The 26,337-nt window shown below is 40.9% G+C and overlaps 1 protein-coding gene across 1 annotated transcript; it reads left to right on the forward strand.

The window, feature by feature from the left end:
- On the forward strand, positions 1-25,614 carry CLUL1 (clusterin like 1). Its single transcript, XM_005697062.2, has 8 exons — positions 1-68; positions 1,023-1,141; positions 2,785-2,933; positions 8,342-8,509; positions 10,692-11,124; positions 15,793-15,930; positions 19,915-20,129; positions 24,464-25,614. Exons 2-8 carry the CDS (start codon positions 1,036-1,038, stop codon positions 24,650-24,652), a joined length of 1,398 nt encoding a protein of 465 aa, XP_005697119.2. The 5' UTR covers positions 1-68; positions 1,023-1,035; the 3' UTR covers positions 24,653-25,614.

Genomic DNA, 26,337 nt, shown 5'->3' on the forward strand with positions numbered 1-26,337 from the left:
CAGAGGAAAGTGAAGGTCCTTGCAGAAGCTGGTGGCAACCTCACTGGGGAGAGCCTGCAAAATTAGTGGTAAATATGTTAAAATTTTATTTGGTAAATAGGGTCTTGATCCCTGGGAGAAGGGAATGGCTCCTGACTCCAGTATTCCTGCCTGGAGAATCCTTTGGGCAGAGGAACCTGGTGGGCTACAGTCCACGGGGTCACAAAGCGTTGTACACAAATGAGCGACCAACACTAAACTGAAAGGGTCTTAACAAAAAGAGAAGAATTAGCTGAAATGATAATTCTAGATGTAAAATATGATAGCTTTGTAACTACTAGTATTTTAAAAAGACATTCCAAATGTAGATTAAATAATATAGGGTTGGTTTTTTATTCCAAAATAACAAATATATATAAAAAATATAAATATCCTTTTTGGGGGGAGTTAAGATAATCTAGAGATATAACTGTGAAAGCATATGTTTTTTATTGGGAATGTTTACAACTAATTATATAAAAGGAAATTTATTATCTGAGAAGAAAAAAACTTGTGTGTGATTCATTTATCTGATGGCTTTTATAAGATATATGAGAAAAATCTTGCTTTCATTAAAAAAATAAGAAGTTAAACATCTAGTTTAAAAATTACTTATGGCCTCAGAATTCTGGAGAAAAAACAATCCCCTCTGACATAGCTAATTCTGTGTTTGGGGTTGTTTACTGTTGACAAGGAAATAAAATGAAGTTTGGATTCTATGGGGCTGGGATCCATACTTTTGGTTGCCGTAAATTTCAAATGCTTCAGATGAAGACCTTATTTAACTGCCATGAAGAATGCAAACAAAAGAGGGATTTGGGTTGTCTTTTCAAAGAATTTATTTAGATTTCAAGCTTCCTATGTCCCAACCATATCAACATACATTGTCTAAAGTCATAAAGAAAAATCGACAGAAAAATGCTTTGGCTCACCAAGTGTTTTCAACTGATGCCAACAGAAACTACACCGAAGGCATCTGACACAGGTTTATCCTTCCTTCACAGTCACGGCGGAAAGATGAAGCTGCCACTCTTGCTGCTTATCCTGTATCTGCTGCGGCTGAAAGACTGTCTCTGTGCGCCTACTGGGAAGGACCGAATTTCTACCCATGAAGACCCGAAGGGTAATGTCTGGTCTCTTTCTCTGCACGGTGTCCCATCTGCCTGTTTCCATGTCCTCCTGGCACTTACTGTGATTTACAGTTGAGAGATAACCGCATTCAGAACGCCCTCTAGTCTCACAGGGAGACGTTCTCCAGGCTCTTAAGCCAAGTAGACAAGATGCCAAACATCTGGATTAAAAATAGAAAATTCCAATTGTGTCTCTGAGAATGCTTCACAGTTCCAGATGTTCACCATTGCAGAGATAAAACTTGCCAGCGTCTTAGGCTGCACGGCTTGGGTTCATCCAGATGTTTGGTGTCCTCTGAGCATGGTTTTAACGAACAGTGAAATTCTTTGCTAGCATTTGAAACATTTAAACAATTAAAGTCATCCATGCAATTATTCGTGGGACTGTGAAAGGATGGGTTAGAGTGACATCGAATCTGGTTGGTTTGTGCTCATACTTGGAGCCTTTGTTTGATGAGATACGCTTTGGGTGCCTATCTTAGAAATATAAATTAGTTTAAATGTTCCTTTTGTGGATCTGTAAATAAATTTGGAGGCCAGGTTAAGCTCCTTTGGCGGCCACATTGGCTATTGTGAAGAGTATGACAAACGATGAATTTCATACTCACTAAAGGCTTACTAAAGGGGTGTTAGAGACATCCCGGAGGTTATTAAAGAATCTTGCATTATACCAGATACTTTCTAGGTTTGATGCCTTCTGGGAAGGTAATTGAAACTGAAAGAAAGGGAAATTGTTCTCTCTGTTTGAGGTTCCCAGTTGGGTATTTAATATAAATTGTCTGTGAAGAAAATTCAATGTTTTCTTCTAATATAAAGGAAAAAAAAAAGGAAGGAAAAAAACTGGATAGATGAAAACAGGCTCTGAGGAGAATGATAAGATGGGGTTAAATGAACTCTGACTTGGCTGGAAGCTCAGAAGTGAAGAACAGAAGGTATTTCCCTGGGGGGGGGGGGGCGGGGGCGGGTAGCCCCCTCCATGTGGTAGCTGATAGCCCAAGCATGGTGATCTGCTTTTGGAGTCTGATGCAATTAAAAAAACAATTAAGCCTCTACTGGGGGGACACGAAAAACTGGTAAACTCGTTGTATTCTTTCTATTATTATTATTATAAAACTTTAAACTTTTTATTTTGTATTGGGGTATAACTGACTAACAATGCTGTGGAATTTTCAGATGAACAGCAAATGGACTCAGCCATGTATATACATGCATCTATTCTCCCCCAAACCACCCACCCATCCAGGCTGTCACCTAACATTGAGCAGAGTTCCATGTGCTGTACAGTAGGTCTTTGTTGGTTATCCACTTTAAATATAGCAGTGTGTACCTGACCTTCCCAAACTCCCTAACTGTCCCTTCTGCTGGCAACCATGAGTTCGTTTTCTAAGTCTGTGAGTCTCTTTCTGTTTTATAAGTTCACTTGTATCATTTCTCTTTGGACTCCACATGTAAGGGATGTCCACGTGATATTTTTCCTCTATCTGACTTACTTCACTCAGTATGACACTCTCTAGGTCCATCCATATAGCTGCAAATGGCGTTTCATTCTTTTTAATGGCTGGAACTCATTGCATTCTGATCTACTATAATCTGATCAGATCTTAAAGGAAAAAACTACAACATAATAATCTTTTAGGTTTTTCCAAGGCTGGGGAGATAGAAGTAGATGAAGAGGTGAAGAAGGCTTTGATTGGCATGAAGCAGATGAAAATCCTGATGGAAAGAAGAGAGGAGGAACATAGCAAACTAATGAGAACCCTGAAGAAATGCAGAGAAGAAAAGCAGGTACAGTCATTGAAAATCATACCTGTCCTGGGACATCCGATGGTAAAGATGCCTCACTTCCAATGCTGGGGCCACGGGTTTGATCCCTGGGCAGGAAACTAAGATACCGCATGCTGAACAGTGCAGCCTAAAAAAAACACCAAAAACTGTATAACTGTTCAGAAATATGTCTGGACCATAAATAGTGCACATCTGAATGCAGTGGAGAAATTATTTATTTACCCTAATCATAGTTTTTCTGGAAATATTATTTATTTACCCTAATCATAGTTTTTCTGGAAATCCACCCTATTGGAGGAAGACTTTGAAGGAAATTTCAAATTTCTTCAAAGAACATATTTCTTGTAGATTAAGCCTTTGAAAGACTCCTAACTCAGGTGTTTGGAGGATTCAATGCTATTTGGGAAATGCTACTTTTTAAAAACTACTTAATGGTGCCTTTTGAGTTGGAATGTCAAGTCAAAAATGTTTGGAAGTTTTTGGCCAGATCAGTGGCCTACAAAAATTTTTTTCTTTCCCATCCTTATTACTGTAATTATTGTTACCATCCACTCCTGAATATATGCATTTTCATCTATTTATAAATTAGATACATGAGTTGCTACCAAGTCCATATTTCAAATAATCTTTTACATATTTTGAAAAGATTTTAGCTTATTGCCAAATCTGTTTAGATCATCATTTTTACTGACACAAGGCCAACAAAGAGCTCATAATGAAAAAGTGTTAGCCCTGCTATTATTTCTTATCTACCTGAGCAGGAGTTAATCATATTTTTTAATCTGCTGGCTATTTTTTTTATCTCTTAAAGTCTTCTGCCCTTTTAGTGAGGGCTATTTAAAGTAGTTAAAAACCATCATTTACCCGTGCTCAATCATTGGGTCACATTGCCAGGCTCTTCTGTCCATGGAATTTTCCAGGCAAGAATACTGGAATGGGTTGCCATTTTCTACTCCGGGGGATCTTCCAGACCCAGGGATCGAACCCACATCTCTTGTAGCATCTCTTGTACTGGCAGGCAGATTCTTTACCTTTAGTGCCACCCGGGAAGCCCTCATTTACCTGAGTCCTCTTAAATGGCAATTCACTGCAACTGGCTGCAAGTGAACAGAGGCAACCAGTGCCGATGCTTCTGGAATGTACAGAGTCCCTCTTCCCCAGGGTCCTCACGCACAGCTGGCCACATGCAATGCCTGACACGAGCACCAGTGCCTGTGAAGTAGTATATCAGCCTCGTCAATTTAATTCACGTATCTTTACTTAATAGTTTCTGTCTAAACTATATACCTTATCAATGGAGAATATACATTATATTCAGACATCCATGGCCATATTAAAAACTGTTCATATGTTACAGTATAAAGCTCAATACATTTCTAAATTATAGACATTGGGCATGGATCATAGTTTAATGGCAATAAACATTAACATCACACTCAGAATAATTAAATTTTTTAAAAATTTATTTTCAACATACCCTTAAATTAAAGAGGATGTCAAAACTGCAAAAAGTAATTTGCAAAATATTTTAAATTTTAAAATTGGGAGTGTGTACTGTGCTTAGATGCTCAGTCCTGTCTGACTCTTTGCGACCCCATGGACTGCAGCCTGCCAGGCTCCTCTGTCCATGGGGATTCTCCAGGCAAGAATACTGGAATTGGTTGCCATGCCCTCCCTCCAGGAGGGATCCCTCCCAACCCGGGTATTGAACCCAAATCTTCCACATTTTTAAACTTTATTTTCATGAAAAATTGTTTAATCGTGGTAAAATATATATCATAAAATTTGCCATCTTAACCACTTTTATGAATACAGCTCAATAGTATTAAATACATTTACATTGTTGGGCAACCAAGCTCCAGAATTCTTCCCGTTTTGCAAAACTGAAACTCTTGTTTTGTTAGTCATGAAGTTATGTCGACTCTTTGAGACCCCCTGGACTCTAGTCTGCCAGGCTCCTCTGTCCATGGGATTTCCCAAGCCAGAATACTGGAGTAGGTTGCTGTTTCCTTCTCCAGGGCATATTCCAAACGCAGGGATTGAACCCGTGTCTCCTGCAAAACCAAAACTCTGTATCCATTAAACAATTCCCCATAGTTTATTTTTAAATTAAAAAATAAATAGAAGTTCTAATATCTCCTCTCTAGACCTATATCTATAAAGGTGTGAATCACCAAGCTCCAGGACTTCCCTGGTGGCTCAGATAGTAAAGAATCGGCCCTCAATGCAGGAGACCTGGGTTCAGTCCCTAGATTGTGAAGATCCCCTGGAGAAGGGAATGGCTAACCCACTCCAGTATTTTTTGCCCGGAGAGAATTCCATGGACAGAGGAGCCTGGTGGGCTATAGTCCATGGAGTCACAAAGAGGTGGACATGACTGAGCGACTAACACTTTCACACCAGCTCCAGGGAGTTCCTGGCACTCAGTGGCCACTGGGTGTCCTCTGAGCCATTGGAGCAGGGCTATGTCACAGGCTGTGACCTCAGAGCTAGAGTCAGCCCGTCACCAGCTGGTTGATTTTGCAGCCACACAGGGTCCCTGGTGAGGAGACGGCTTGAGCAGCAGCTGCAAGCCCTCCTTTCTTTCAGCAGCCAGCAAAAGACCTTGAAGAAATCAAAACCTGCTCCTTATAAAGAAATGGGGAAGCTCCTTTGAGCCAGGTTCTTCCCTGGTGGGCTCGTGAGTCTGACCACCAAGAATAACCACACTAGATATCATATACAGGCCCTTATAAAACACATCATCACATCCTTCCAGCATCTGGGTAAACTATCATTTTCATTTTACAGCTAAGGAAACTGAGTTTTGAGATGTTAATTAATGTGTTAACCCAACCCTGTCATGACTGACCCAGGAGAAAGTGAGCTGGCGCTGTGTCTGCGGGACATAGGACTTTCTGTTTTTCTCCTTTTCCCTGGCCTCCTGCTGAGCCAAGGAGGCAGCACATACTATGGAAAGGAAGCTCAGTGTGAGGTCAGCAAGTGTTAGTTCCATTTCTGATGCTGTAGAATCTCAGAAGCTAGTGGAATTTTTATTATTTCTCAAGACATATTCTATTTTTTAAAAAATATTGAAGTATACTCCTAAGGTATGGGCACTCATAAAAATTCATTTTATTTTTTTTTCAAATTTATCTCATTATTTGGCCATGCCATACGGCATGTGGGATCTTAGTTCCCCCATCAGGGACAGAACCCACACCCCCTGCATTGGATGCATGGAGTGTTAACCACTGAACTGCCAGGGAAGTCCCAAAAATTCATTTTAAAAAGGAAAAATCTGTTTAACCCGAAGTCTCCGTTTCTAAAATGATTTTAAACCTAAAGTAAAGGATACTTTACATAAATTATGAATTTGCAAATATGGGGTGGACAACCCCAGTCTCCCAGAAAAAAAAAAAACTCCATCCATCCTCGGGTGACCTGGCATGATCGCAGTCCCCCTCTTCAGCTTCTCCCTGTTTGTGCTTAGTACGTGAGTACTTCAGTTGTGTCTGATTCTGTGTGACCCTACAGACTGTAGCCCACCAGACTTTTCTGTCCATGGGATTCTCCAGGCAAAAATACTGGAGTGGGCTGCCATTTCTTTCTTCAGGGGATCTTCCAGATCCAGAGATTGAACCCATGCCTCTTGCATTGGCAGGCAGGTTCTTTATCACTAGCGCCACCTGGGAAGCCCATTTTATATTAGTGGGAGCATCTAAAGCTTCCTCTTACTAAAGTGGGAAACCCTAAAGCAGCCCTTCAAGTGATTCCACACCATGCACCCCGTCCAGGTTTGGGTGGGACTTTGATGAACTGACTGCAGGAAGACAGCTCTAAATACGAAATCTATCGCTGGGTGGGACATTTGGATGAAGCAGAGAGCTCGGACAGGACATTCCTAAACCAGAGACCTACTTCCTCTGGGGCAACTGTTCACTACCAAATCTTGGGCCATGTGATTTTCATTGGCCATTGGTTTTCATTATGCTCTTGGAGGTAAGCGAAAGCAAATCAGATGATTATAGGCTAGGTGCCTTTCTTGCTTATCTCAATATGAAAACTTAAGAAGTAGATCCTACGAGTATTCCTGTTTGCTACAAAGGAAATGGGCTCAGAGATGATTAAATAATTTGCTCAAGGGTCCACTGTGAGGGTAGTTTGTAATTGGAAATACTGGGATTTTGGTTTAGAGTAACAATAAGCATAATATTTAAAAAAGACTGAGAAAATTTGGGTGGTATTGTTTCCTCCCCTGGTGGAGCAAGCTTTCTTAAGAAGTTGCAGGATTCCATAACTGTTCTGCAAAGCCCCAAAAGATAGGTTAAGCCTGTCTAGATCATGAGGTTTGTTTGGTAGGCTGGGGGCCAGCCAGGTTTCCTATATGGCACGCAGCAAAGGACAGCTGGCTCAACCCCAGGATTCTGCCACTAAGAGAGATGAAAATTCCGAGCTTAGCAGAGATGTGGGAGATGAGCAGTGCCCAGTTGTCTCTTGGGGCTTAATATGCCAGGAAAGGGTGCTTATGTTTTTCTTTTCCAGTAGGTAAAATTATGCACTAAATTGGTGTTAGAAACTGTGCTCACTCGTGTTTTTCCACTTAAGGGAGTTGCCATCAGCTCTAAGGCTCTCCTCTGATGGATGTGTCTATTAGCTTCCCTAACTCCCCTGAGCTACTTCTCAGGCCTGGAGGGAGCCGGTTTACAGAAGTCCCCTCTGGCAGGCAGGCCTGGGGGATCTACAGGATGCTGGTCTGGCAGGGAGCTCTGGGGGCGGGGTTGATATTCTCCAGACTGGTGTCACCTCTGCTGGGTGGGACCTGGTTGAGGACAGCAGGCACTGCCAGGAGGCGTGCTCGGAATATGGTCAAGAAAAACAAAGCTGCTAAGAACACAGCATCTCTGCCATTAGAATGCAGCTCACTGCAAAGACTTGATGTGATATACCAGAGTTGTGCTTTCTAGCAGTGTTTAAGAGCATATGAAAATTAAAGGCAGCATAAATGAAGGAGATAAATGTGTTAACTTTGTCAGCCTTAAAATCCCATCTTCACATCCTCCAGGGACTAGAAGTGAAGACAGACAAGTAAGCAGATCAATTGGGCATTCTGCAGAGCAAAGGCTGTCTTTGTGGCTGGTTCACTCATGAGCAGCGAATGCCCATCCCATAGCAAGCTCTCAATAAACAGCTGTTGAATGTATAAATAAACAGGTGGATAAGAAGTGTCCAGTTTTCAGTAGGGATCAAGAGGTGCCCTTCTCTTTACTGAACTGAAAGATTCCGGGTAAATCTATGAGCTGCTCATTTGTAGCAGAAATGAGGTTTAGTTCAGAATACACACATTTTGTAAAGTGAGAAATCAATTAAGGTATAGCACGCAAAGTCATGAAATGGAAATAGGGTGTGTGTTTCTACTTTTTAATTAGGAGGCCCTGAAGCTTATGAATGAAGTTCAAGAACATCTAGAAGAGGAAGAAAGGCTATGCCAGGTGTCTTTGATGGATTCCTGGGACGAATGCAAATCTTGCCTGGAAAGTGACTGCATGAGGTTTTATACAACCTGCCAAAGCAGTTGGTCCTCTATGAAAAGCACGGTAAGGGAAAAGCAGAACTCAAAGATTGCTAAGTTCTTAAGGTACCTGCTTCAGCTTACTTTTTAAAAGTAATTTATGTTAATATTTAGAATAGAGATGGCTGATCTGATATTGACCTTTTGCAACCTGGAATCTAGCATTCATATTTCTACATGAATCACCGGTGGGTATATAATTTATGAGTTAGAACAGCCACCCAGGGTCTGTCCCCCCCTTCTCATGACACTGTATCTCTTAGAAATACCCTCTTTCTGCCATTTATTTGTTATTTGTGAACATATTTATGCTAGATTGTAAGCTCTATGAGGAAAGAAACTGTATCTTATCTGCCTTCATTTAAGCATTGTAGGTGTTCAATAAATGGTTGCTGAATTACATTCTGAGTAATAGTATTATAGTTTCTGATTTCAACCTGCTTTGATTTTTTTTTCTCTGGAGGCCAAACCTTTGAGGGCATTCTTTGCCTCCTGAATCTTTTCTTCAGTGGGCTTGCCTTCTTGTGGCAGCACACACATGTGTGTACATACACACACACACATGCCCACCTTCATGGCCCCTTTATCTCAATCTGTGTCCTGTAGGACTGGTATGTTTTCTTTTTTTTTTGTTCCCTTGGGCCCTCTCCTGGGCAGAGAGAATCACAGAGGGTGGTGACCTGAATAGGATGAGCTCTGACCCATAAAAGACTCCTCTGCTTTTGGCCCTCCCCCTTGAAGAAGTGGGCTGAGTATGAAACACAGTGAAATTCTCCTCCCTGTCAGAGCATGCACTAATTAGAGTCTGTTCTTGGCTTGGCAGTGCCATCCCCAGTTACAGAGGGAGAAACCCCTAGGATAATTCATATGCCAAGTTCATTTGCCTCCACTGTTAATCACATCTGCTCTATTTTTATAGCCAGTCTCAGATACAGCAGAGTATGTTGGATGAGCACTGGGTGGAAGTCAGGAGCTTTGAGGACCATTCCTATCTGTGATAGTTGTGTAACCTTAGGACAATTACTTGGACCTTTAAATTTTTGTTTCTGTGTCTGGATTCAGGTAAACAGAAGCTGACAAAGAGAGAGGCAGATGATCCACCCAGTTTACTTTCTGAGAAAGGCATGAGTCCTCTAAGGATTCCTGGAGAACACTTTGAACAGAACTAGGGTAGGGGGGTGGATAGTGGTGTTCCAGCAGTGATGGTCGATGGTTGTTATGTTCCAAAACACACAACATGGTCTCATCACTTTCATACAAGGGCAACTCTGGCATGGACTCACGTGTCACAAAGTTGAAGGAGAACATGGTGTGATTCCTGGAAGATCTCCCTCTGAGTTAGAAATTCTGTAATTAGAGCTTCATTCCTTTGACTGCAGCCAAGGAGGGCTTTGATCACTGGCAATATGTAACATCCCTAAGTAACCTATTTAGATGTATGAAGCGTCTATCGCAAAGAGTCAGACACAGCTTAGCAACTGAACAACCACCACAACAAAAAGCATCCATAGTTCAGTGCAAATGTATTGATCTTCTCTTTTCCATGGACTAATTTAAAAACATGAGCCCAAGGAGAGTAGGAGGACACTAATAACATCCCACTTAAGTGGGGAAGAAACCTAAGACATAAGGCAGAAATGAAAGATGGGAGTCTTCACAGTTTTCAGGGCAATCATCATGGTCTAAAACCATGCATGCCAACCACCACCAGTATATAAGGGCTGTGGCTTGCCAACAGTATTGAAAACTTGGCCTTCTTAGGTCTTTCGGTAGGCAAAGAGAAACCAGGAGGAATTTCAGACCCTATTTCCATAATCAAAGTCAAAGCCAGGTGCATGCATGCATACTAATTTTGTGCCCCCATGGACTGTAGCCCCGCAGGCTCCCCTGTCCACGGGATTCTTCAGGCAAGAGTACTGGAGTGGGTTGTCATGCCCTCCTCCAGGAGATCTTCCTGACCCAGGGATCAAACCCGCATCTCCTGCGGCTCCTGGATTGAGACGGATTCTTTACCACTGAGCCACTGGGGCAGCCCCAAAGCCAGGTACACGAGCAGTGATCTTAAAGTGGATCACCTCTTCCTAGTTTGCCCAGGATTGTTCTTGATTTGGAATGACTTCTGTAAGTTGACTTAAAAGTTTACGATAAAAAATAGTCCTGGAAGAAAATACATTTATTTCATTTCTGTCCCCTACCTCACCCCATAGATTGAACGGGTTTTCCGGAAGATATATCAGTTTCTGTTTCCTTTCCATGAAGATGAAGAAAAAGAGCTCCCTGTTGGTGAGAAGTTCACTGAGGAAGATGTACAGCTGATGCAGATAGAGAATGTGTTCAGCCAGCTGACCGTGGATGTGGGATTTCTCTATAATATGAGCTTTCACGTCTTCAAACAGATGCAACAAGAATTTGACCTGGCTTTTCAGTCATACTTTATGTCAGACACAGACTCCGTGGAGCCTTACTTTTTTCCAGCTTTTTCCAAAGAGCCAGCAAAAAAAGCACATCCTATGCAGAGTTGGGACATTCCCAGCTTCTTCCAGCTGTTTTGTAATTTCAGCCTCTCTGTTTATCAAAGTGTCAGCGCAACAGTTACAGAGATGCTGAAGGCCATTGAGGACTTACCCAAACAAGACAAAGGCAAGTATTAAAAGATTATTTTTACTTAGATATCTACACTAAAGTTAAGTTTTATTTGGCTTTGGAAATGGTAACTGTTTCTAAGTCGTCATACAATGTTTCCAAGAGTGGTGGTTAATGGATAATCAAAGTCTCATAGCCTCTTAGAAGAGACTCTGAGGTCTCCCAAACACCAGCCCTCTCCCATCTTTGTCAAGAGCTTTGTAGGGCTGTATTCTCTTTCTAAAGCAAATGTTCAAAGCTGACAAAGAAAATGCTGGTAAAACTTGGGCAGGCACTCAGCTGTATTCTGCTTGAACATCATGAGGTTTCTTTAAAATCAGTCCAGGCTCCTCAGCTCCCAGTTAAGGAAGACGCTTTAGTGCCATGTAAAACCAGATCACAGTTAGGGCCCTCCACGGCCTCCTCTGCATTGCTACTCCAGTTCCTTAAATCACAACATTTGTGCACAAAACCAGATTCAGTGCTCACAGACAAACCCCAAACTACAGAAACAGAAACTTCTGTAACTTATAAGAATCACCTTCTACCAGTACCACTCATGCCCCCTGATACTCTATGTTGGAGAAACAATCCTGCTTTATGTTTTTTAATTTGGCAGCACTGGGTCTTAGTTGCAGCATGTGGGATCTAAATTTGACCAGGGATTGAACCCAGGCCCCCTGCATTAGGAGTGCAGAGTCTTCGCCTCTGGACCACCAAGGAAGTCCTTGCTTTATATTGTAACAGAAGGAGTTTCCTTCTCTGGGTTTCTGTGGAGTAGGTGGGACACAGCATCTCAGAAATGAGAGATGTCGTGTGGGCCGCAAGTAGAATCTGTGTTTCCTTGAACTTATCTCTGTGGACCATTAGGCCAAGGACAGGTATATTCTTTGATGAAAAATAAAACAAGCTCCTTCCAGAAATCCTGCTGTTTGTCCATAGGATTTCCCAGGTAAGAATACTGGAATGGGTTGCCATTTCCTTCTCCAGGGGATCTTTCCAACCCAGGGATGGAACTTCGGTCTCCTGCATTGCAGACAGGTTCTTTACCATCTGAGCCACCAAGGAAGTCCCTTTCCAAAGATACTCACATCTTAATCCCCAGCTGCTCCTGCTGCTAAGTTGCTTCAGTTTTGTCCGAACTGTGCAGCCCCATAGACAGCAGCCCACCAGGCTCCCCCGTGCCTGGGATTCTCCAGGCAAGAACACTGGAGTGGGTTGCCATTTCCTTCTCCAATGCATGAAAGTGAAAAGTGAAAGTGAAGTCGCTCAGTCGTGTCCAACTCTTTGAGACCCCATGGACTGCAGCCTACCAGGCTCCTCTGTCCATGGGATTTTCCAGGCAAGAGTACTGGAGTGGGTTGCCATTGCCTTCCCTGCTAATCCCCAGAACCTGTGAAAATATTAAGTTACATGGCCGAGGGAAAGTAAGGCTGCTGATGGAATTGTGCCTGCCAATCAGCCGACCTTAAAATAGGGAGAGTGCAACTTCCCTGGTGCTCCAGTGGCTAAAACTCCTCACTCCCAGTGTAGAGGGCCTGAGTTTGGTCCTTGATCAGGGAACTGGATCCTTCATGCCAGCACGAAGATCCTGCACTCAGCAACAAAGATCCTGTGTACCGCAGCTAAGACCCGGTGAAGCTAAATAAATTTTAAAAAATTAAACTTAAAAAAATAAAAAAACAAAAAAACAGAGAGAGTATTTGGGGTTGTCCAGGAGAAGGCAATGGCACCCCACTCCAGTACTCCAGTACTCTTTGCTGGATATGAAACTGGAGGAAGGGAACTAGGAGCCAAGGAAGGTGGTTACTTCCAGAAACTAGACAGACATGGAGACGGATTCTCCCCCAGAGCCTCCGGAAAAATCAGCCCTGCCAACACTCTCATTTAGCCCACTGAGTCCCATTTCAGACTTCTGACCTACAGAACTGTAAAATAATCTATGTTGTTTCAAGCCACTAAATGTGTGGAATTGGTTACAACAGCAATAGCAAACTATTACATGTCTCTCATCAATAATACACTCTCTGAGTGAGCTTCCTTAGTGGCTCAGTGGTAAAGAATCTGCTGGACAAGCAGGAGATGAGGGTTTGATCCCTGAGTCCAGAAGATCCCCTGGAGGAGGAAATAGCAACCCACTCCAGTATCCTTGCCTGGAGAATCCCATGGACAGAGGAGCCTTGCAGGCTACAGTTCATGGGGTCACAGAAGAGTCAGACACGACTAAGAGACTACGCAACAAGATTCGATAAAATTGTATAGTATAGTAGGTTCACACAGTGCTGGGTGCCAGGTAATCTGGGTTATAATCCTGCCCTGGAGAATGTTGCTGTCTTTAATTTTCCCCTGGAGGAAACAGGCAAGCTGGGAGAACGGATGATTTACTAGAAGTGTTCGAAGGGAAGTAAATGAATCCACGATGCTTGTAAAAGTGAGATTTTGACCCTGATCAGAAGGCAATCGAAATCCTGAGAAAATAATAATCACTTACCAGCCCATAGGTAATCCTGACATTTTTGGCATTTTGCATGAAATTGGAAACATTCCGACGAGTTCTGGCCAGGTTCTCCACACAGCCAGAGAGTTCCAGAGATATTAGAAATGGCTGTTTCTTAAACTAGATGTAGGTATTTACGTTATGACTGTTCTTTTTCTGCATTTCACATATATAATGTTATGAACAGTGGTTCTGTTGAACTATAATGTTCATCACTGATGAACTATAATGTTATTAACAGTAGTTCAACTACTGTTTTAGATTTAGGAAAACATCTAAAGCAGATCTAAATATCTAAAGAGAACCTTTTTCTGTTCTAGAAGAATTAATCGCCCATATAAATATGATGAAGGGGTTGCCTAGAAGGGGTCCTGAGGCTCTGTGTTGGCATGGCTGAAGGGAGGTGATGGGTCACTGCCATGGGGATAGAATGGGGAATGGCTGTCATACAGACCTAGAATTCGCCACCCCTGAATATAGCAGGTATTAATCTAGATGCTGCAAAAAAGACAAGGGTAGCTTATGAAGCAGATGACACAGCTCCCAACTTTTAGGCGTTCAGTTTAGAGAAAGGAGGGCTTCCCTGGTGACTCAGATGGTAGACTCCACCTACAATGCGGGAGACCTGGGTTCAATCCCTGGGTTGTGAAGATCCCCTGGAGGAGGACCTGGCAACCCACTCCAGTATTCTTACCTGGAGAATCCCCATGTACACAGGAGCCTAGTGGGCTTACAGTCTATGGGGTCACAAAAGAACTGGACACGACTGAGCGCTAAGCATCAGAGAAAGGAAAACAGATTAGTGGACAATTACACAACCTTGTTGTAACTGAAATGACAGAAGAAGGTATAGAAGAATGACAAGATTAGGATGATAAGATCGAATCCCTCCTCTCGAGGGACTCAGAGACTAACAGAGAAGACGAAAATGAACAAGCACATCGTGCAGAGATGTTCTTCCACAGAACTCGTGGGGGTTCTGTGGGGCCAGAGGAGATGCCACTAAATCTACAGGGAGTGGGGAAAAATGATTAGTATTCTTCAAAGGGAGTGCTGCTTTACCCACCAGAAGATCTAGCAAATGCCTGGTAGGTTTTCAAACTTCACAACTTATCTCAAAATGGAATGTTTCATTGTTTAACATCAAGGATTTAGTGTAACAGAATATCATCAGGTTACCAATTAATAATAAATTTCTCCTAGTGTGAAACAGTTGGGAACTATCAATTTTCTGTTACATGCACTCCTTTTTTATCATCATTTTTATATCGATGATTAATTCTTCTAGAACAAAAAATGTTCTCTTTAGATGTTTAGTTCTGCTTTAGATATTTTCCTAAATCTTTGAACTACTGTTCATAACATTATATATGTGAAATGCAAAAAAAGAACAGTCACAAAGTAAATACCTACGTCTAGTTTAAGAAACATATTTCTAATATCTCTGGAACTCCAATACACATTTGAATTATGGCTCGAAAAAATTAAAACTTGTTGTTGTTCAGTTGCTAAGTCATGTCTGACTCTGCACCCCATGGACTGCAGCACAACAGGCTTCCCTGTCCTCCACTATCTTCCAGAGTTTGCTCAAGTTCATATCCATTGAGTCGGTGATGCCATACAACCATCTTATCCTCTGCCAAGGATAATCACTAGAAAAAATTTTAACAGAAGCCCCAAAAGAAAAGTGGCTTATAATTCCCTAATTAGTTAACACCAGTGACATCAGAAATAATAACAATAAAACTAAGACACACTGAATGTAAAAGAATTCAAATATTCAAAGGAACAAAATAAATGAAAGCTCCCTTCTCCCACCCCTTTAAGTCTCTCTTCCAAAAGATAGTGACTATTAATAATTCCTCAAGATTCCTTCCTGAAAATAAAATGATTTGTATGAACATCTGTGTGGGAGGTTGGAATTGGGGCAAGTAGTAATAATAGTAATGATGAGTAATAATATTAACATTATATTTTAATAGTAATGAGATTACTGGATTAAAGGATATGTGCACTTTTAATAGATGTCAAATTGTCTTAGCAACTGGTTGCACCAGTATGCCTTCCTGCAATTGAATACAGAACAAAGATTTTGAAAGTGCTGGTTAGACAGAGAAATGCCATTGCACCCACGCCTTTAATGTTCAGGCTCTAACGACACTGATGTGAAACTGCTGTGTTCCTTGCAGATTCTGCCCACGGTAGACCGAGTTCCACGACGTGGCCTGTGCGGGGCAGAGGGCTGTGTGGAGAACCTGGCCAGAACTCATCGGAATGTTTCCAATTTCATGCAAGATGCCAGAAATGTCAGGATTACCTATGGGCAGGTAAGTGATTATTATTTTCTCAAGATTTTGATTGCCTTCTGATCAGAGGTCAAAATCTCACTTTTACAAGCGTCATGGATTCATTTACTTCCCTTCGAGCACTTTTTCGCAAGCTCAGTGACATCTGGGGGTGCTCAGGGCAGGTTTATAGACTCTTATTATTCAAAACTAGGTCAACTCACTTTTTCTCTTTTGAAACTCCCTTGTTGTTCCTGTGAAAAACATGTATGGTTAAGGACCAAACACTCAATTGAGCAAAAGAGATCTCTAGGTAAATTAAGGCAATTATTTCCTTTTTAATGCAAAGAGGGAAAAAAAAAAAAAAAAAAAACACCCAGGAAGAAGTCTTCACATTGTGTAAGCAAATTTTTGGCCAAGTGAGTTTTTGTTTATTTAAGTGGCATTACCTTCTTCCACTTGGTGGGTTAATTACTAACTGTATTTAGTGATTTAGTATTGGATTGGCCAAAATTTTCATATATAAGTAACATCTTATGGAAAGACCCAAACTAAATTTTTGACCAACTTAATTTTTAAATATAGGTAGCTGGCTTAAAACTCAACATCCAAAGAGCTAAGATCATGGCATCTGGTTCCATCGCTTCAAGGCAAATAGATGTGAAAACAATGGAAACAGTGACAGACTTTATTTTCTTGGGCTGCAAAACCACTGCAGATGGTGACTGCAGCCATGAAATTAAAAGATGCTTGTTACTCAGAAGAAAAGCTAAGGCAAACCTAGACAGCATATTAAAAAGCAGAAACATTACTTTGCCAACAAAGGTCCATCTAGTCAAAGCTATGGTTTTTCTAATAGTCATGTATGGATGTGAGAGTTGGACCATAAAGAAAGCTGAGCACAAAAGAATTGATGCCTTTGAACTGTGGTGTTGGAAAAGACTCTTGAGAGTCCCTTGGACTGCAAAGAGATCAATCCTAAAGGAAATCAGTCCCGAGTATTCATTGGAAGGACTGATGCTGAAGCTGAAGCTCCAATACTTTGGCCCCCTGATGCAAAGAACTGATTCATTAGAAAAGATCCTGATGCTGGGAAAGATTGAAGGTGGGAGAAGGGGATGACAGAGGATGAGATGGTTGGATGGCATCACTGACTCAATGGTCATGAATTTGAGCAAGCTCCGGGAGTTGGTGATGGACAGGGAAGCCTGATATGCTGCAGTCCATGGGGTCACCGCAGAGTCCAACACAACTGAGTGACTGAACTGAACTGAGTGGCTTCTCACAAGCCCCAAGCAGCCTGTCACATTCTAGATCTGACCAACAGCCACCTTTCATTCTTTCCCCAGGAGAACAATTATCTCCACTGGCCCTTCTCACTTTCCTCTGACCCTCAAGTCCCCTCCCCAGCTGAAGTCACTTCCCATCTACTAGGGCCTCAATACAAATTCTCTTACTAAAGCCAAGAGGAACTTTTGATTCCTCTACTTCTGCTTCTTTACCTCAGCAAAGCCCTTAAGGGAAGGAAATTCTAAAAAGTGTGGCTAAGAATTAGAGCAAGAGATCAAATATAACTCGAGCTTTTTATTAGAGCAGATGGGGGTCTTATTTCTTCAGAGTTGCTTACTGCGTGACTCTCCACACCTCTGTTTCATCACTGGGAAAATGAAATTAATATAGCTACTACACACAGGTGTTTCAAGAATTAAGTAAGATGTCTCAAGTATTCATGATTCTCATTATTCAAGTGTTTGTGCTTCAAGTCAGAGTTACAAGGTTGCATACAGACACAGGAATTTTTATAACGGAAAAGTATACACTAATGTGAAAATGTTAGTTGGTCAGTCGTGTCCGATTCTTTCCAACCCCAGGGACTGTAGCCCACCAGGCTCCTCTGTCCATGGGATTCTTCAGGCAGGAATGCTGGAGTAGGGTGCCATTCCTTTCTACTGACCTCTTATAAGAATAGTCCAGTTCAAACATCCAACCGATGTATCACTAACTTCCTTATATCCAGTGAAACACTTGAAGAATAATCTCTCCCTGATTGTCACAAGATAATAGAGAAGATGTGTGTTGGGGGGGATGTTGGGGAGATGATTAGAGCAAGGTGGTTAAAAGGTACAAAGTTCCAATTACAAGATAAGTAAGTACTGGGATGTAATGTGCAACATGATGACTGTAGCTAACGCTGCTGTGTAATATACAGAAAAATTAAAGGAGTAAATCCTAAGAATTCGCATCACAGGAGAGTTTTATTTTCTTTTTATTATTAACATATGAGATGATGGATTTTAACTAAACCTACAGCAGTCATCAGTTGACAGGATGTGTAAGTACAACCTTCCTGATTTATTACTTTTAATAGTTCCTGAATATTCATTGGAAGGGCTGACGCTGAAGCTCCAATACTTTGGCAACCTGATGTGAAGAGCTGACTCATTGGAAAAGACCCTGATGCTGGGAAAGATTGAGGGCAAAAGGAGAAGAGGGCAGTAGAGGATGAGATGTTTAGATAGCATCACTGACTTAATGAATAGGAATTAGAGCAAACTCCAGGAGATAGTAGACAGGGAAGCCTGGTGTGCTGCAGTTCTTGGAGTCACAAAGTCACTAAGTTGCACGACTTAGCAACTGAACAACAACAAAATGCATTCCTTAAGATTTTTCTGTAGACAAGACTATGTCATCTGTGAATAGAGATAGTTCTACTTTTTTCTTTCTCACATGATTGTGTTTTACACCAAGTTACACCTTTATTTTAGGGAAAACTTTTCCCACTCTGAAAGAGTAAATGAGAATCCCTTATAGAATTCTCCTTGCCTAAAATCATGAGGGAAGTCACCACCTTCTTCCTGCATAATTTAAAGAAAATTTACATCACTATTTTAAAAGTTAAGAACTCTAAACTTGCAAAAGAAGACATTTTAAAAGAATATCTGGATCTCCTTTCAAATGTATACTATATCCTGTTAACGTTGACTCCCTTTGTTTTCAAAATATTTTCTTGAATTACTTTTCAAATGTATGTGTATGCGTGCGTGCTAAGTTGTTTCAGTCGAGTCTGATACTTTGCGACCCCATGGCCTGCAGCATGCCAGGCTTCTTATCCTCCACTATCTCCTGGGGTTTGCTCAGATTCAAATTCATGCCTATTGAATTGGTGATACCATTTATGATTGCATCTACAGCTTGTGTGAGAGCTCTGGGTCAGGATGGAGCCTCCACCATACGGAGCAAAACTAGTTCCACTGTCAGGGGAGAGAGCATGATGAACCCTAAACCGTTCTTAAAGGCTTTCTCGAACAGTGAGACACATTACTTTGAAGGTGGCACGCTCAACGTCCAGGTGGCAGGGAAGTGCAGTCACTCCCGTGTGTCCTGACCTGAGTGTCAGGGAGCAGCCCTAATGACCTTCAGAGACACTAAGGAAAGGAAGACAAGGAAAAGGCACATTTGCTAAATCTTCAGTGTGTGTTGACCCTGTGATCAGGCACTTTGCCGTGTTATTTCATTCATGCCCTTTGAACCTGGTTGAAAACTCACCAGGTACGAAACGAGTGAAAACTCACTCATGGTCAAAAAGGCTGAAAACAGAAAGCTTAAGGGCTGGTTCTTAAAGCCACAATCTTTTTTTTCCTTTTTGCTGCTCAGCAGGCATGCATGTAGGTCAGTCGTGTAGGTCTCTTTGGGATCCCATGGACTGTAGCCCACTAGGCTCCTCTGTCCATGGGACTTTCCAGGCAAGAATACTGGAGTGGGTTACCATGCCCTCCTCCAGGGGATCTTCCCAAGACAGGGATCAACCCTGTGTCTCCTGCATTGCAGGCGGGTTCTTTACCACTGAGCCACCAGTTTAGTTCAGTTCAGTAGCTCAGTTGTGTCCAACTCTTTGCGACCCCATGAATCGCAGTATGCCAGGTCTTCCTGTCCATCACCAACTCCCAGGAAGCCCCTAAATTTACACTACCCAACTCCAAAGCCCATGGACCTTTTCCTTTATCCTGTTACTTCCTTCTTTGCTAGACTGTCCTGCTGTTCCCGAACTACACACAAAGGCGGATGAGGCCCTTGAGTTGGTCAACATATCCAATCAGCAGTATGCCCAGGTACTCCAGATGACCCAGCATCACTTGGAGGACACCACGTATCTGATGGAAAAAATGAGAGAGCAGTTTGGTTGGGTAACAGAGCTGGCCAGCCAGACCCCAGGAAGCGAGAACATCTTCAGTTTCATAAAGGTAATGAAGAGCCGAGAACAGATATGGAGATTACATTTGCATACATTGATTTTTCTGTTTCTTATTAATTCCATCTGAATTTGAAAACAAACTTCAGGAGGATATTCAAACATTGTGATTGTACTCAGTCTGACTTGTGCATGGCCTTTAGAAAGCCAGACACTCTATAGAGAAAACCAACTTAAAACACAAAATACTTTCTAATCCAGAAATGGCTAATTCTTTGTTTTAATCATACTGCAGTTTATTATTTTTTTACTGTATTACTTACTTGTTTGGGGCTATGCTGGGGCTTTTGCTGTGTGGCCTTTTCTCTGGTTGCAGTGTACAGGCTTTTCATGGCGGTGGCTCCTGTTCTTCAGGAGCACAGGCTCTAGGGCACGTGGCCTCAGTCGTCCTGGCGCACGCGCTGAGTTGCCCTGTGGCACGTGGGATCTTCCCAAATCAGGGATCGAAACTGTGTCTCCTGCATTGGCAGGCTGATTCTTTACCACGGAGCCACCAGGGAAGCCCCCAGTGATGGCTAATTCTAACGAGAGCTATCGTGTGATAACTGAAACAGGTAACCTTGAAGAAACCTGGCCAATATTGTTTCTAAGAGAGAAGATTTTCAGGGAAAGAAACTTGAGTTCAAAAGCTGGCTCTGGAACTTACCAGCTGAGTGAGTTTGGGGAAATCCCACGTGGAAAATGGGAACAAAAATAACTACTTAAAAATGGGTGCCTGTAAACTGATGAGTATAGATTCCTTATCCGAAACAAGAGCTCTGTAAGTTATAGCTCTCACTAGCTTTTGACACAATAAGCTGCTGACTTGCTTTGAAAATTAAACACACTTTTATATTAATATTCACAAATAATCAGATTGCCATCTTAAGGTGCACTTAAGATATCTCCCACTTCTCATCAATAACTCCTGTTGCATAACATAAAAAAGTGATTGAATTTCTTTCCTAACTCTGCCCCACTCCACACACACACATATGACATTAATACACAGTGCACCAGGCTAGTGGTTCCTGATGAGGCTGGTGTTGGAGGGCTCCTAAAAAGGCCTGGCTACAGGAATCACTGGGCAGAGCTATTGGAGGTGCAGTATTTTGGGCAGCATGTAATGTTAGTGCCCTACCCAGACCTATGCTAACTGCTCACCCCTGCAACTTTCTCCAAAGGGTTGTCCTTGGAGCCACTTATCCCTCAGGATCAGGCTGAGGCTGGAGCTCACCTGAAGCCGCTTCCTGGATTAGCTTCTCCCTCTTCTCTGCCTTGCTTGCCTCATCCCCTTAAAAGCTCTACCTGAAAGCACTCTTCATAAATCACTGTGTCAGATGCTGAGGCTCTGCTTCTTGGCAACCTGACCTAAGACATCTTGTATCCTAGTGAATCACTGTCTTTCAAACTATGAGGTCAATGGTTGAGAAATAAGTTTAGAGTCACAACCAGCACATTAAAACAAAACAAACAGAAAACGGAATAGGACAGACTAGAAGAAAAAACGGAGGAGTCTGGAAGGCTGCAGTCCATGGGGTCGCTAAGAGTCGGACACGACTGAACGACTTCACTTTCACTTTTTACTTTCAAGCATTGGAGAAGGAAGTGGCAACCCACTCCAGTGTTCTTGCCTGGAGAATCCCAGGGACGGGGGAACCTGGTGGGCTGCCGTCTATGGGGTCGCACAGAGTTGGACACGACTGAAGCGACTTAGCAGCAGCAGCAGCAGAAGAAAAAAACATTAGCGTGCATTGTATTTAATAAGTCAGACGTGTATGCCATGAAACTTTCATTTCCATATCTCTGTTTATATGTGTGGATATATCATACGGGGCTTCCCACGTGGCGCTAGAGGTAAAGAACCTGCCTGCCAATGCAGGAGACATGAGACATGGGTTCAATCGCTGGGTCAGGAAGATCTCCTGAAAGAGGGCATGGCAACCCACTTCAGTATTCTTGCCTGGAGAATCCCAAGGACAGAGGAGCCTGGCGGACTACAGTCCATGGGGTTACAAAGAGTCGGATAGGACTGAAGCAACAACACACACACACGTACACACACATTATACATAAGACATTTTTCTTTTTTCTTTTTATTGAAGTGTAGTTGATTTACAATGTTGCATTAGTTTCAGATGTACAGCAAAGTTATTGTTTTATAAATATATTCTTTTCAGATTGTTTTTCATTATAGGTTATTACAAGGTATTGAATGTAGTTCCCTGTGCTCTATAGTATCTATTTTATATATAGTAGTTTGCATCTGTTAATTCCAAATTCCTAATTTATCCCTTCCCCTTTTCCCCTTTGGTTATCATAAGTTTGTTTTCTAAGACATGTGTTTTTGAGTCGTGGTAACAAACTCGTTTGTAACCACAGACCATAGTCAAAAGGTTTTGAAAGCCACTATCAATTCCTGCTGACTCTCTAATCCTGTTACTTCATTAGCTAGATCATTCCTTAGGATCATAAAATAGTTTGACATATTTTTACATATGTGTTCATTCTCACAAATATAAACTTTTAGTTTAAGGATAAAAATTCTTGTAAGGAATGAAGAAAAATAAAATTTTAAGAAAAATTTTAGTAGTGTATCCAATCTTTAGAAGAGTAGAGGCAATATTTAATTCTTTTTATCATCATCAAGATTTCCATTCTAGGCTTCAATTGGCTTCCATTCTAGTGTCTCTGAGTAATGTTAACTGATTTAACTAAAATTTTTGATATTTTTAAATGTATTTATTTTTTAATTGAAGGATAATTGCTTTACAGAATTTTGTTGATATTCATAACAAATGCATTTCCTTACAAAAAACTCCATATAAAGTAAAATCACATCATTTTCGGTGACACATTTTTCTAATAATAATCACCAGTAAAAAACATTTACTATTTGTCAGGCAATGTTCTAAGAACTTTCCCCATGTATTATATAATTGAATACCCTCAGTGTTCCTATAAGGTGAGTATAACTGTTTTACAAAATTTTCAGATAAGGTACAGAGAAGCTACACAACTTGTCTGAGATCACACAGCTAGTAAATGATAGAACTGGGGTTCAAGGCCAAACAGTTTTTCTTCAGGATCCTTGGGCTGAACTGCCTGTAAAAGTTATTTTTCTTAAGACAACTCTTAGTTCATCATGTAATAGAAAGTACAAATCTATAAAACAGCACATACTGAAGAGGAATCTTCTGTAAAAAAAATACACAAATTCCAGCAGGTGAAAAAAGCTATGTGCTTTAGGTTGCAGTTACATGGGTGTTAGCATTATAATTATTTGAGATAGACACAGATGCTTTATGTCTAGTTCAATGTGTTTTATTTAATTACCAAAAGTAAAAAAAAAGGAAAGCTATGGTAGCTTTGTAAACTAGAGTCAAGAAATCGCCAATTTTTATTTGACTTCTTAATATTTTGCTTTATCTTTTTTATAAGGAGGTATATTTGAAAATATTTTCAATATAATTCTCTTTAGATTACAAGTTGCATGTCATTACAGTTTCATTTAATTAAGTCAAAGTATATACACTTGAGAACTCATTAAGAGAGTAAACGACATGCATTTCGGATGACTGGTTCTTACAAAAGTTACACATAAAACCATGAAGTGTAAATTTGCTACAGAAACTCAGTACAAGACTTGGTGTATCACATTACCATTTGTGGCACATACAGTGTATGTGTGCTAAGTCACTTCTGTTTTGTCCAACTCTTTGTGATCCTATGTGCTGTAGCCCACCAGCCTCCTCTGTCCATGGGATTCTCCAGGTAAGAATATTGGAGTAGGTTGCCATGCCCTCCTCCAAGGGATCTTCCTGACCCAGGGATCAGACCCAAGTCTTTTGCATCTCTTGCATTGGCAGGCAGATTCCTTACCACTAGCGCCTCCTGGGAAGGAACACTCACCAAATATTCCATCCACTCACTGAGACTGTCTAGCTTTTCTTGCAGTTAAGTGATACCATGTGTTAAGATCTGGCCAATGAGATGTGAACAAAAATGAACAGTTGTTTGTAGACTGAGATAGAGAGGAGCCTGCATGTGTTATGCATTCTCTTTCCCTATGGAGGGTACCAAGAAAGCCATACGTTGTTACACATGTTACCGCACACTGACGTGATCTTCCTCTCTTAACCAGGGTCTTTGAGCATCTTGGTGGTTCAGAGTCCTTGTGCTGGGACATAAGCGAGAGATAAATTATGTTGTATGAAGCCACTGGAATGTTGGGCTAATTTGCTAGCTCAGGAACAACCTAGCCTATCCTGACTAACATGGTATTAAATTAATCCTGAATGTGTGCTAAAAGTTAGTAATCTTTTATTGTATGATCCTGCTTCTTAGGTAGTTCCAGGTGATCACGAAGGAAATTTCTCCAAACAAGATGAAAAGATGATAGACATAAGCATTCTGCCTTCCTCTAATTTCACACTCACCATTCCTCTTGAAGAAAGTGCTGAGAATTCTGACTTTATTAGCTACATGCTGGCCAAAGCTGTACAGCATTTTAAGGAACATTTTAAATCTTGGTAAGCAGAATGTTTGATTAGGGACGTTTGCTGATAGGAACAGATGGTTCTTAAAAGGGAAAAATGACAAAACTAGCTTTCAAATACCTTGAAAACATATTCAACCTCATTAATAATCAAAGGCATGGAAACTAAGGCAAATTAGCAGTTTTTACCTATTGAATTTTCAAATTAAAAAAAAATCCTGATAGAATGCAATGAAATGAGAATTCTCATATGTGATTGCAAGAAACATAAACTGGTTTTGCCTTTTTGAAAAGTTATTCAATTATACATATCAAGAGTCATCAAATTTCTTTTTGATATAATTCCACTTCTGGAATCAATCCAAAGGAGTAAATCTAAAATTGATTTGAAGTTCCCACCCCAAGATCAATATTTTCAAAATTATTTAAAATAGTAAAATATTAAAAACTGAATATCATCTTAATGTCTAAAAACCAGAAAGTGGTTAAAAGTTGTGGCTAAATATGCTCCAAATATCTTATAAAACCATTAAAAATATTTATAAAATTTAAATCATGATATGACATCTGCTGGAGCAAGAGTTTATTCTAAGCCTATCTATAAGGCAAATATTATTATTACCATCTTCCAGAAAAGAAACTTGAGACTCAGGGTCCAAGTGTTAGTTGCTCAGTCATGTGTGACTCTTTGAGACCCCTTGGACTGTAGCCCACCAGGCTCCTCTGTCCATGGGATTCTTCAGACAAGAACACTGGAGCAGGTTGCTATTTCCTTCTCCAGGAAATCTTCCCAACCCAGGGATGGAACCCAGGTCTCCTGCATTGCAAGTAGATGAGCAACCAGATTAATTACTCAAGTCAGTAGGGGGTAGAGGCAAATTTTAACTTAATTTTCTCTGAATCATAATTGCCACATTAAACTGGCTCCTGTTGGGACATTTGGTTGAAAAAAATAAAGTGAAAAATGAGTACAAAACTCTATAAATGTAATGATCAAAACAAAAAAATCTACAATCTGCGTTAAAAATAAAAAGGGTTGGCAGCAATTATGATTGGAAATGGATGATTTTTTTAATCTTTTCATCTTTTGATATTTTTACAATTTTCTATAATGAATAAATAATTTTGAGATTTCAAATTAGAAGATATGTTGCTAAAACAGCTAGGTAAATGTAGACTGAACACTGTATCAATGTGTTCTGCATCTTTAAACTTTAGTATAACTGCTTCTATTCCATGGTAATCCTACAGTGAGACAAAATGTAAATCTGTTCAGTCTACAGGAAAAACAACTGAATGACATTTCAGGCGTACATTCGTCACCATCTCTGTTAGGATAATCTTCTGAATTAATGGCACAATTAGAACTGTACATAGTATTCTCCTTTGGTAAAATGATCAATCTTAAAGAAGCATTAAATGTTAATTCTAAGTTATTACTCATAAGGGACCTTGTTAGTAGGTCCCTATCAATGTATAATTAAGCTGGGTATTACTAGATTCACTGCCTCTTCCTTTATTTCTGAATTTTGGAGAAGTTGTTGTTACATCAATCAACCAGTATCTTTTTAGCATCTACTAAGTGAAGGTATTTACTTCCCTAGTGGCTCAGACAGTAAAGAATCTGCCATCAATGCAAGAGACCTGGTTTCGATCCCTGGATTGGGAAGATCCCCTGGAGAAGGGAATGGCTACCCACTCCAGTATTCTTGCCTGGAGATTT

Source organism: Capra hircus, chromosome 24, assembly GCF_001704415.2.
Source record: "Capra hircus breed San Clemente chromosome 24, ASM170441v1, whole genome shotgun sequence".
Lineage (NCBI taxonomy): Eukaryota > Metazoa > Chordata > Mammalia > Artiodactyla > Bovidae > Capra > Capra hircus.

Bases quoted from the DNA above. Each gene is read 5' to 3' on its own strand.
- CLUL1 (XM_005697062.2), top strand. From the start codon at position 1,036: ATGAAGCTGCCACTCTTGCTGCTTATCCTGTATCTGCTGCGGCTGAAA. The intron at 1,142-2,784 runs GTAATGTCTGGT...ATAATCTTTTAG, and splicing joins TACCCATGAAGACCCGAAGG to GTTTTTCCAAGGCTGGGGAG. The intron at 11,125-15,792 runs GCAAGTATTAAA...TGTTCCTTGCAG, and splicing joins CTTACCCAAACAAGACAAAG to ATTCTGCCCACGGTAGACCG.